The sequence below is a fragment of the Diabrotica virgifera genome, chromosome 9, assembly GCF_917563875.1.
Source record: "Diabrotica virgifera virgifera chromosome 9, PGI_DIABVI_V3a".
Classification (NCBI taxonomy): Eukaryota; Metazoa; Arthropoda; class Insecta; order Coleoptera; family Chrysomelidae; genus Diabrotica; species Diabrotica virgifera.
The window spans coordinates 7,864,670-7,877,331 of record NC_065451.1 but is presented as its reverse complement, the minus strand read 5'-3'; the positions used below and the strand labels follow the sequence as shown (position 1 = coordinate 7,877,331).

The 12,662-nt window shown below is 33.5% G+C and overlaps 1 protein-coding gene across 1 annotated transcript in view; it reads right to left on the bottom strand.

Moving 5' to 3' along the window:
* LOC126891843 (sialin-like) overlaps positions 1–12,662 on the bottom strand; it is a 79,230-nt gene that overhangs the window by 48,827 nt on the left and 17,741 nt on the right. The window contains exon 6 of the mRNA XM_050661174.1: positions 8,563–8,709. Coding sequence (XP_050517131.1) covers positions 8,563–8,709 — 147 coding nt within the window. The remainder of the gene's footprint in view (positions 1–8,562; positions 8,710–12,662) is intronic.

Below are 12,662 nucleotides of genomic sequence, written 5' to 3'. Positions count from 1 at the left end.
TTTCTTTTGAGTGATATTTGAAATTAAAAGTCACATTAAATTTTCTCTTGTTTTCACCCCTGTAACTCATTAAAATAAACCTTATAGAAGTTTTCAGGGACGTTCGGTCCCCGGAAATAACGTAATGCTCTTAATAAAGATACATCAGAATTGTTAATATTTTAGATATTTATGTGACCGTACCTCATATTTTGTCGAGCCTTAGCTGAGCCTTAGCAGCCCTAGTTGAGCCCCGATCTTCCTCGCGTCTTCGTCCACACCGTCCCTCCAGCTCAGACTTGGTCTACCTTTACTCATATTTCCTACTGGTACCTCTAATAGGGTTCGTCTAGGTGGATCATTTTCATTTGCTCTTAGCATATGTCCAGCCCATCTAAGGCCGATGTCAGATTATGCGTTTTGACCGGATGCGTTTCCGCCGCATCCGGTCAAAACGCATAGTGTGACAGATCGGTCAAGTTGCGTTGGAAACGGATGCGGTGGAAACGCTCCGGTTCGATGGGATGACAACTAAGACTAACGTCTTTAAATGAGGCTTGTTACACTATGCGTTCTTGCCGCATCTACCGGACATGGCCGCAACTACCTGAGGCGAGACCCAAAGACCAGAAGACCGAAATGCGTCGACAACAGACAGCACAAGCATTCTTATGAAAGCAGTCAGACTATGTTTTAAGAGAGGGAATTCCAAAATTCCAATCCTTTTGTAAATCACGGTATTCAAGGTAGCCTGATTTGCATATTTGGATTATAGTCCTTTTGTTTTGAAAAATCCTTTATGAAATGAAATACCTACAGAAATTTACCAATAAAGATTATTAACAGAGAACTACTTCTTCTTCTTCTTGTGCCACTCCTATCGGAGATTGGAAATCATCAAGCCTACCCTGATTTTGTTTACAGCTGACCTAAAAAGTTCATTAGTGGTGCAGCCAAACCACTCTCTCAAATTCCGCATCCACGACATTCTTCTACGGCCTGGATTCCGTTTTCCTTCTATTTTTCCTTGCATTATATTTTGAAGTAATGCGTATTTATGACCTCTCATCAGATGACCCAAATACTCGAGTTTTCTTCGTTTTATCGTTAATAAAATTTCTGGGTCTCTTCCTATCCTTCGTATTACTTCAAGATTTGTGATTCTTTCAACCCAACTTATCTTCAGCATTCGACGGTAGCACCACATCTCGAAACTTTCAATATTTTTTGTGTTGTTCTGTTTGAGAGTCCAGGCCTCTACACCGTATAATAGCGTGTTAAATACGTAGCCACTTAGCATTCTTAATCGTAGAGGGATGCTTATATCTCTGTTGCAGAAGAATTTTCTCATCTTTATGAAGGTGGCCCTGGCAATTTCGATACGTCTTTTTATTTCATTGTTTTGGTCTCCAGTTTCGTTTATTAAAGTTCCCAAGTATTTATAACTTGATACTTTTTCAATTTGAATGCCGTTTATACTAATATGTGCTGGTTGTGTCATGATTTTACTGAAGACCATATACTTGGTTTTTTTGATATTAATGTTTATGCCATAATTGTTGCAAGCAATATTTATGTTTGTAAGTAATCGTTGTAATTCTTCTACTGTTCTTGCAACTAGTACAGTGTCGTCTGCGTATCGAATATTATTTACAACCTCTCCATTGATTACGATTCCTTCATTTGCTTGCAAAAGGGCTTCCTGACAGATGCTTTCACTATATACATTAAACAGCAGTGGTGACAAAATGCATCCCTGTCTTACTCCTCTACGTATTTCTATTGCTTTTGATATCTCGTTTTCTATTTTGATGTTAGCTTTCTGATTCCAATATAAGTTGAGAATTATTCGCAGATCTTTATTATCTATGTCTTTTCTTTCAAGAATGTCTCTTAGCCTATCGTGGCGTACTCTGTCAAACGCTTTTTCAAAATCGATAAAACATGCATGTACTTCTTGATTAACGTCTAAGCATCTTTGTGTAAGAACATTCAAACCGAAGAGAGCTTCTCGAGTACCTAGTCCTTTTCTGAACCCCATCTGTGTATTACTAATATCTGACTCCAACTTTTGATAAACTCGGTTGTGGATGATTTTTAGAAATATCTTTAGTAGATGGCTCATTAAAGATATTGTTCGATGTTCTGAACATTCTTTTGCATTGAATTTCTTTGGCAGTGTAACGAATGTAGACAGCAGCCACTCTTGAGGTATAATACCAGTATTGTATACTGTGTTAAATAAGTGCAATATTATACCTATTGATTCATCATTCAAGAGCTTTAGTAATTCAGTAGCAACCTCATCGGGTCCATTTGCCTTTCCAGTTTTGGAATTTTTAAGTGCCATTTCTACTTCACATTTTAGGATTTCAGGTCCCGTTTCACCATTTACCTTGTCAATGTTATTTCTGTTGTCCTCAAACAATTCTCTTATGTATTCAGCCCATCTATTAATTTTTTCTGTTAAGTCTACAATAATATTTCCGTCTTTGTCCTTAAGCAAACTTATTTGATGTCTTCTTTGGGTTCCTGTAAATACTTTTACTTTTTTATGTATATTGAATGTGTCATACTTTCTTTCATAGCCTTCCATTTCTACACATTGTTCTTTAATCCATGATTCTTTGGCCTTCTTTATTATTTGCTTTATGTTCTTATCAACCTCTCTGTATTTTTCTGAATTATTCTTCAATTTGCGTCTTTCATCCATTAGTTCTAGTATGTCTGGTGTCATCCACACCTTATGTTTCTTTGGAGATTTGGTTAGGTGTTTCTTTCCCGTAGTTCTTATTATAGTGTTTATATACTTCAGTTTTTCATCTATGTTGTCTGTTCTGCGGATTCGGTTTTCTGCTACACTGAGGTCGGTGTTGATTTCTTCGCGCACTGTTTGTCGTCGGTGTTCACTTTTAAGCTGACTTAAGTCTAACGCTGGGATGATGGTTTTTCTCATTTTCTTTGGTCTAGCTTCTAACACAGATACTACTGGATTATGATCCGAACCGATATCAGTTCCAGGGTAAGTTTTAGTAGATTTCACGGCATTACGGTATCTTTTTGTCACCATTATGTAATCTATTTGGTTTCTGATTACTTTTTCTTGTGTGTGTTGAGGTGACGTCCACGTATACAGTCTCCTTGGGGGTAATTTAAAGAATGTATTAGTTATTATTAAATCTTCGCTTTGACAAAACTGAACTAAACGATCACCCCTTTCATTTCTATTACCTAAGCCGTATTCACCGACATTTTCTCCAACTTTACCCTGACCTACCTTGGCGTTCAGATCGCCCATTACTATGTTAATGTGTTGTCTCTTTGTTGTTCTCATCACCTCTTCTAAGTTATTATAGAATTGTTCTATTTCCTCTTCGTCTTTGTCTGCTGTAGGGCGCACACTTGTATGATGTTTATTATGTTCTTCTTATCTTTCAGTTGTATTAACATCACGCGCTCTGAGAATGGAGTAAAATTTGCTACAGCATCTTTCCATTTTTTTGAGATGATGACTCCAACTCCGTATCGATGGGTTGTGGTGTCACTTCCGGCATAATAAAACATACCATGATTAGTTGTGGGGCATTTGCCATTTCCTGGCCATTGTGTATCGCTTATGCCTAATATGTCTATACCCAAACGATCCATTTCCAACACGGCGTTATCTAATTTTCCCGAAGAGAATAAGCTCCTCACATTCCACGTAGCAATTTTTATGGTTGTTTTTTTCTTATTACAAGGGTTTCGCAGGTTTACGACCGAGGAAGCCTTGTACTTATCTATTTGTCTTCCTCTGCCGGATCTTGGTATCCGATGTCCATGATCAGTACTTCTCCTTTGCATGTCCACCATGATGATTACTACTAGGGGTACTCTATGAGTCCTTAATGCAGTGGTTCCCCGTTGCCTTCTGCATCCTTATGCCGTTGACCATTCTGTAGGGTTCATCCGCCTTCGAGACCGATTTCTCAGTCTCAGGACAAAAGAGTGCCCTAACACTTACTAGCTCATCCACCCGAAGCTGTTGGCTAGTTAGTGGAGATTGCTTATACCGGCAATCGCTCGGTGGTTGGTTACCCTCACTTAGTTTAGCCTACAGACCAATGCAGTTGCCCAGGGTGTGGCACGTGGAGCCATAAGTGACAGTTGGATGTCTTATGAGGACCAGTTACTTCGAACCATCTCCCGTATATTACGCTCGATGTGGCCGTTCTCATAAAAGGTACTACCTCTATAAAACACCCCAACACCCCAGAGAACTACATAATAGCTTAATTAACAAACCGTAAGAGAAAGTACCCAGATACAATTATTTGGGATGTGAGCTAAATGAACAATGGAACTGCAGCCTTGAAATACAACGATGCATTGAGAGGACCAGAAGCCAAAAGCACTTATAAAATCAATTTAGTGTTATGCAATGGAAAACTGTGTGTCGAAATTAGAACGAGCATATTGAGAGGTTACGATGTGGTGTTATCGAAAAATGGGGAAAATATCATGGACACAACACGTAGCAAACAGGGAAACACTAACAAAGATGACAAAAGAAAAAGAAGTATTCACCACTATGAAGGAAATAGAAATGAGTTACTTTGATCACATACTAAGACATGAAGTTCCAAACAACTTTTCATAATAATAGTTTTCAATTTTTTCAAACTTTTTTCGTAAAATTAGCAATAAAAAGTTTCCCATATGTGTCCAACTTAAGTATATCGACTGATTTCTATATACGTACCTGAGTGTTACTGTCAATCTTTCCTCTGCACTTATGGAGTTTCTAAATTTCGTACTTTCTTTCATTATGTGAGGTCGTAGGATTTCCACCAACTCGTCAAAAGATTTGATTGACATCCGATAATATTTAAAAAATTTATCATTACAAAGACGAATATTTTCGAAAAACCTCTGAAAGTGTTCCGTTGAATCGCGTTTACTCCAGGCTGTGGGTGAAAAATATGTCGATTTCAGGATATAATTCAGGAATTTTTGAAACCTATCAGGTGTTGTAAAGGACGATGCCAGGAATAACTTCTACTAAAATGTGACCAAAAATATTGTGACCTTTTTTTGTTATTGTGATTTTCATTTGTTAAATTTGCAATTTTTAATGATTTTTAATTTTGCAGCTTAGGATATTGATTCTAGGGAAAAACTTTTTAATAGAAAGTTGTAGTAAATTAAAAAATCTACAATTTGAGCTATGGTAAGTTTAATTTCGTTTATTGGTTATTGCAAAACAGCCTGCGAAAAGTCAAAAATGGCGGTTTTTTACAATTACGTTATTTATTGTACAAATAATTTTTTTTTTATTTTTTAAAGCTTTAAAATGAAGATCTTTCAATTCCAAACATAAAACAAAATTGTAAGGCCGGATTAACTAATTTATTGCTTAGATATTAGAAATTGTTTATCCAAAGAGGTGAAATGTCGAAGGCTATAACTTGTTGAAAAAAAATCTTAGAGACTTAGTGAAACATCCAATCTCCTTCTAAAGAGTTATGTTTTCATATTCTGATGTAAATAAATCGTTAAAACATTTTTAAACTTCTAATTTTTGGGTTTGAAAATAAGGGGGCAAATTTCGTTATAAACATTTACAGCTGAAGCGGCCCTGTGCATCCTATGAGTTTTTAACTCACAGATTATTGTTCCTAAAGACAAAACGAAGATTTATAAAAAAATAAAAAATTTCTAAGACCAACTGAAGCCGAGCTAAATGTTTAGCTTGAAAATAAGGGGGCAAATTTTGTTATAAACATTTAGAGCTGAAGCGGCCCTGTACATCCTATGAGTTTCTAACTTACAGAATATTGTTGCTGAAGACGAAACGAAGATTTATAAAAAAATAAAAATTTTCTACAACCAACTGAAGCCGAGATAATTGTTTCTTTTTTCTTAAATCGTAGTGCCTTTATTTATAACAATTAAGAAATTATTTTACGGTCATTGACTAAAGAAAGACTTATATTATCTTAAATTAAAAATTATTATAAAATATAGTTACATTTAATTATTAAAAATTATTTTTTAAATCGGTGCTTTTGCGAGCGTCCGAATTTTGCAAATCGCCCGCCTCGCTTCAAATCCGCGCGCTTTAATAATATTACCATTATAATATACAGTCTATTTACCACTCTATTTGTTTTTCTTGATAAACTTTTATATGTGAAATCTCATTTCTGAAGAAATAATATTATAAAAATGATACATATATATGAAATATATAACTATATTTTTAATTTTTTTATTGTTATATAAATATACTAATAATAATGTTACTTCTTATTATACAATATAAAACTTTTTCTTTTTGTAGTGACTATCCGTTTTGGATGTTGGCGACCATCATGGCAATCTGTACTTGCACACTAAATCGGTACTGCTGCTCTAAAAAGATTTGTAGTTGTTGTGTTGAACGACGTAAGTAAATTTTCTAGCAAGGTAATTCTTCGCCTTCCTGGTTCTCAGTTTCCAAATGGGGTTTGCCAATTTGCCATGAGGGTCGCCAACATCCAAAACGGATAGTCACTACAAGAAGAAAAAGTTTTATATTGTATAATAAGAAGTAACATTATTATTATTATATTTATATAACAATGAAAAAATTAAAAATATAGTTATATTTATATTTCATATATATGTATCATTTTTGTAATATTATTTCTTCAGAAATGACATTTCACATATAAAAGTTTATCAAGAAAAACAAATACAGTGGTAAATATACTGTATATTATAATGGTAATATTATTAAATTGTTTTCGGTCAAAATTTAATACAAGTTAAGCAAAAATTTTCCGAGCGCGCGGATTTGAAGCGAGCCGGGCGATTTGCAAAATTCGGCCGCTCGCAAAAGCACCGATTTTAAAAATAATTTTTAATAATTAAATGTAATTTAAGTTATAATAATTTTTATTTTAAGATAATATAAGTCTTTCTTTAGTCAATGACTGCAAAATAATTTCTTAATTGTTATAAATAAAGGCACTACGATTTAAGAAAAAATAAACAATTATCTGGGCTTCAGCTGGTTGTAAATTTTTTATTTTTTTATAAATCTTCGCTTCGTATTCAGCAACAATAATCTGTAAGTTAGAAACTCATAGAATGTACAGGGCCGCTTCAGCTCTAAATGTTTATAACGAAATTTGCCCCCTTATTTTCAAACCCAAAAATTAGAGATTTAAAAATGTTTTAATCATTTATTTACATCAGAATATGAAAATATAACTCTTTAGAAGGAGATTCGATGTTTCAACAAGTCTCTACGATTTTTCTTCAAAAAGTTATAGCCTTCGACATTTGACCTCATGGGATAAACAATTTATAATTTCTAAGCAACAAATTCGTTAATCCGGCCTTAAAATTTTTTTTTTATGTTTGGAATTGAAATCTTCATTTTAAAGCTTTAAAAAATAAAGAAAAATTATTTGTACAATAAATAACGCAATTGTAAAAAACGGCCATTTTGGACTTTTCGCAAGCTGTTTTGCAATAACCAATAAACGAAATTAAACTTACCATAGCTCAAATTGTAGGTTTTTAAATTTACTATAACTTTCTATCAAAAAGTTTTTCTCTAAAATCAATATCCTAAGCTGCAAAATTAAAAATCTTTAAAAATTGCAAATTTAACAAATGAAAATCGCAATTAAAAAAAAGGTCACAATATTTTTGGTCACATTTTAGTATAAGTTATTTCTGGCATTGTCCTTTACAACACCTGATAGGTTTCAAAAATTCCTGAATTATATCACGTTTTTTCACCCACAGCCTGGGGTAGTTGGGCAAAAAACGTATGAACCTAATGCTGGCGATTCACTGGTTTTCTCAACATTCCCTCCGCTTCCAATCAGCAATTGCTAAAAATTTCTTTTTCAAAATGTTTCGAGACATCCTTACGCGCTTACAAACTTCAAGAGACTAAACGCATAGTGTGACAGATCGGTCCGGTTGCCTTGGAAACGCATTCGTTGCCACCGCATCCGGTCAAAACGCATAATGTGACATCGGCCTAAACCTATCTATTTTTATGAAATACCTTACATTTCTAGCATTTACTATTTTTTTATACTTGCGCCCATAACTCTTCTTAGTATCTTCAAGCTCAACGTAAACTAAAAATTTGTTCACCTTTTTCAGATGCCATTTTTGCATACGCTGTCGTATATAATGTAGGATCTTTGTTCTAAATAGCACTGTTTGCGATCCATCGGAGTTTGTCAGTTCCTAGGTTGTCTAATGTCTAGTTTGGTTAAGTTCTTTTACAAATTAAGCTCACACTGTGTAAATTTGTTACGCAGGGTATACCAAAGAAGCAAGGAGAGATAGCATATTGTTCATCTCTTTTTTACCGAACGTTTTCTCAATTAATCTTCTACGCAGATGGTAAAATCGGAAATTAAAGTCTCAAGCTATATCTGACGAGTAGTATCTTTTGGAAGAAATGAAAGAGTACATCTTATTCTGTGGAAGTTGCTTTTCTAAATTTGACACCCTACTTTATTTATGCCTTTTTCAATATAAATATAGACCTTATTATCACTTAACGAATTAGATGAAACAATAGTTGCTTACCGAACGTATATCCCATCCATGAATAAATTTGAAATAAGTCGGCATGTTAACCATTAAAGTGTATAAACTCCAACCAGTACCCAAATAAACAATGAAACTAGCCCAAACAGTCCTGTCGGTGAATATTGCTTTCCAGGGAATAGAAAGCTGAAAATGCAAGTAATGCATATTGGTCAATAATAAAGTAAAGAGTTTACGGTTCAATAATGGAGACGTAGATCATTCTAAAGTAAAAGAAGAATATTCTCCTAAAATATTACTCAATTAGTTCTAAGATCGTCATATTGTAACATTTTTTATATAATAGGATTAGTAAATACTTAATATACCGTCTGGATTAATTTTTAAGCCCACTAGCACTCATTACGGGTACGCCTATAGCCGTATCTGCAAATAGCTGAGTTTATTATTATAAACGGGACCATTTTTTTATTGCACCTTCACCGAAACGCAATGTTTTGAAAATAGACCAAAAGTCTCTTATTTTATGTTACTGTAATCTGTTTAGTATAAAAACCTCCCAAGAAGTTTACTACTAAGATCCCGTTAGGTACTCCACTCTATGCAAAGCGGGAATGTGTATTGCAATGTTTTATTGCTGCTTTCCGTTTACTTTCGATTTCAAATGAAACACTTTTACTCAATAACTTATTGTTTTCTGCTTTTTCGGCATGTTCCGTTATGTTGTTTAGATTACCGAGAGAGAGCCTGGTTTGTGCGAAAGCAAAGTTTTAATTTTTTTGAGAGGGGATATATCCCTACTTTTTTTTTAAGAAAAAGTGTCGAAAAATTGCGAATAGGAAAGGACTTGGTGGCGGAGTATCTTGGAGTGCAGACGTGTGTCTCTCGTATCTAATATCTTATCTTTAATATATCTTGTGAGTGAGAATTCACTCTATCTTTCTGTATTTAGATCTACCATCCGATTAGGTCCAATATAAAATATAAGTAACTTCAGTGCTTGATTACTAGTTAAAGTAAAGTTACGTTCAGTGCAATTTAAGAGACAACATCATCAGAGTTACTGTAAGTGTGTTAATTAAACATACATCCAATTATTATCTCCAAAAGTAGGGCTAATCTACGGGCTATCTACCTCAAACCTTTCTTCATCTGTGGTTAAGGCTAACCACCGATGTAATCTAGTTCACTAAAGGACAGCGATTTCATTAATAAAACTTTTTAATCATTAAATAAGAACTTTTCATTGTCAAACATTAATTACAAACATTCACTATTTAATTAAAAGCTGTGCGACTGGCTTATTATTTATAAAACCGAGTTCGGGTGGTTTTTGAATTTTGAACTATAAACTTTTGTTAACTTTGTATGCTTTGCATTTAATTTTATTATACAGGGTGTAACAAAAATACCGGTCATAAATTAAATCACATATTCTAGGACCAAAAATAGTTCGAATGAACCTAACTTACCTTAGTACAAATATGCACACAAAAAAAGTTATAGCCCTTTGAAGTTACAAAATGAAAATCGATTTTTTCGAATATATCGAAAACTGTTAGAGATTATGGCAGGAGCATCTTAAAGAAAAATTATAGTGAAATTTGTGCTTCCCATAAAAATTTTATGGGGGTTTTGTTCCCTTAAACCCCCCCCCAAACTTTTCTGTACGTTCCAATTAAATTATTATTGTGGTACCATTAGTTAAATTCAATATTTTTAAAACCTTTTTGGCTCTTAGTATTTTTTCGATAAGGCATTTTTTATCGAGTTGTGGCTTCTTTTTAAATATGTTTACATAAAAATTTTATGGGGGTTTTGTTCCTTTAAACCCCCCAAATGTTTGTGTACGCTTCAATTAAACTATGACTGCGATACCATTAGTTAAACAAAATGTTTTTAAAACTTTTTTGCCTCTTTGTATTTTTTCGAGAAGGCAACTTTTATCGAGATATGGCTTCTTTTTTAATATGGTTCAAAATATACCTAAAAATGTAAATCATACATAAATTTTCATATTATTACCAAGTCTCCATAATCGTACTTAACCATATACAAATATGTGGTGGATTTGACAAATATTCAAAATATCTCGATAAAAACTGAATTTTCGAAAAAGTACTAAGAGCTAAAAAAGTTTTAAAAATATGGTGTTTAAGTAATGGTACTACAATAATAATTTAATTGGAACGTACACAAAAGTTTGGGTGGGTTTAAAGGAACTAAACCCCATAAAATTTTTATAGAGTGTCCAAATTTCACTATAATTTTTTGTTAAGATGCTACTGTCATAAGAATGCCATATGTCCATTTTCAATAAAAAATCTTTAATAGTTTTCGATATATTGGAAAAAATCGATTTTCATTTTGTAACTTCAAAGGGTTGTAACTTTTTTTATATGCACATTTGTACTAAGGTAAGTTAGGTTCAATCAAACTATTTTTGGTCCCAGAATATGCGATTAAATTTATGACCTGTATTTTCGTTACACCCTGTATATGTGTTCTTTATATTTTCTATCCATCGTTAAATTTATAATATTAGTTATCTCGAGATAAGCCCTAAAATATCAAAGAGAGTATATTTTGTGATAGATGCTTGATTGAATTTTTTTTAATTAATGACCAGGCTCTGTTTACTGTGCTTTTAATTGTGCATGATTTTACCAGTGGCAGCTGGTCAGAGGAGGCAAGGGAGGCTTAGTCTCCCCATAAATTTTTTACACGTGCTACACTGTTTTGTTTACTTTACTATTTTGCTTCGCGTTAGAGATATCGGAAAAAGTTATTTGAACAAGTTATTCCAAATAATATTCTAAATAAAATTCGCACTTTTAGTTTTTTCATTACTTGTAGTCTGGATCCTAAAATCGCAGAGGAGGTTGCTGGCCGGAAAATCTCACTTGTTAATGCTCCGTGCAGCTCAGCAGCGTTTAAGCATGGTAGTTTAAGGAGACCCGGTCTCCTTAGAGCTGCATTATCGCTTAATGCACACGCTGCCCGGAGATTGGGCAAGGGCGGCTAATCGGCCAGCAGCCTCCTCTGCGATTTTAGGATCCTGACTACAAATAATGAAAAAGCTAAAAGTGCGAATTTTGTGATGAAATTTGGTATGTGGGATTAGAATAATATTTGGAAGAACTTGTTCAAATAACTTTGTCCGATATCTGTAATGCAAAGCAAAATATCGGTAATTTACCGTGTTTTTGGATTCGCAGTGGGCCGCTTTTAGAATTAAAAAAATTTAGTTGAGTATCTTAAAAAATGTGAACCTTCAACCTGAATGGACTGCAAAACTTCAAATCTGTATTTATTTTGATATGCATATCTACTTACAGAGATAGAATTGTTAACAAATAAACGACACAAACTTTGGTAATACACTTTTACAATTAAACTAACTGTTTTTAAAATAATATGATTTTATAAAATTGTGAATTATGATAATATTATAAAATGTAAACAAAAAATGGTCAAAAAAATAGGGCCTTAAATTAGATTTTTTTGGCGGATTTTTTTTTGCTAGTGCAAATTTGTCTAGATATTTTACAGTACGGTATAGCCTTCCCTATTGTGAAAATCACGAGTCGCCACTGGATTTTACCATATTATATATGTATTTCTTTTATCATATTTACTGTTTATTTCTACATGTATCGAACCACACATTAATTGCTGGTGAAGTTCTCATTTGTGTATATAGTTCCTGTTTATTTCTTGCTTTTTTGGGTTTCACCCTTCTGGAGAACCATTTCCTACTCCTAATAAGTTTCCTGATAAGAGATTGCCTCTAAATATTTGCTAAGTAACATAATCAATCACTATATTATCTTCGACCAGGAGAAAGATCACGTACAATAAGTTTTGTAGTTAGTAGGTGGACGACCGTCACCGAATACATTTATTATTTCTTTATGTAGTGTGTTGACAACATTTATTATTTTTTTTTACTAATTAACTGTTCCTATCTTTTTGAAGTTATACTTCTTTACCGGCGATATGAGGGTGAATTTTTATATGTTAAAACCTATGATCCCGGCGCATGCGCATTATAACTTTGTTCTGATTGGATGTTCACATGACATGTCAAAAATTATTGAATATGGCGGCTGTGGCACAGCTGTAGTTAGATTATTTAT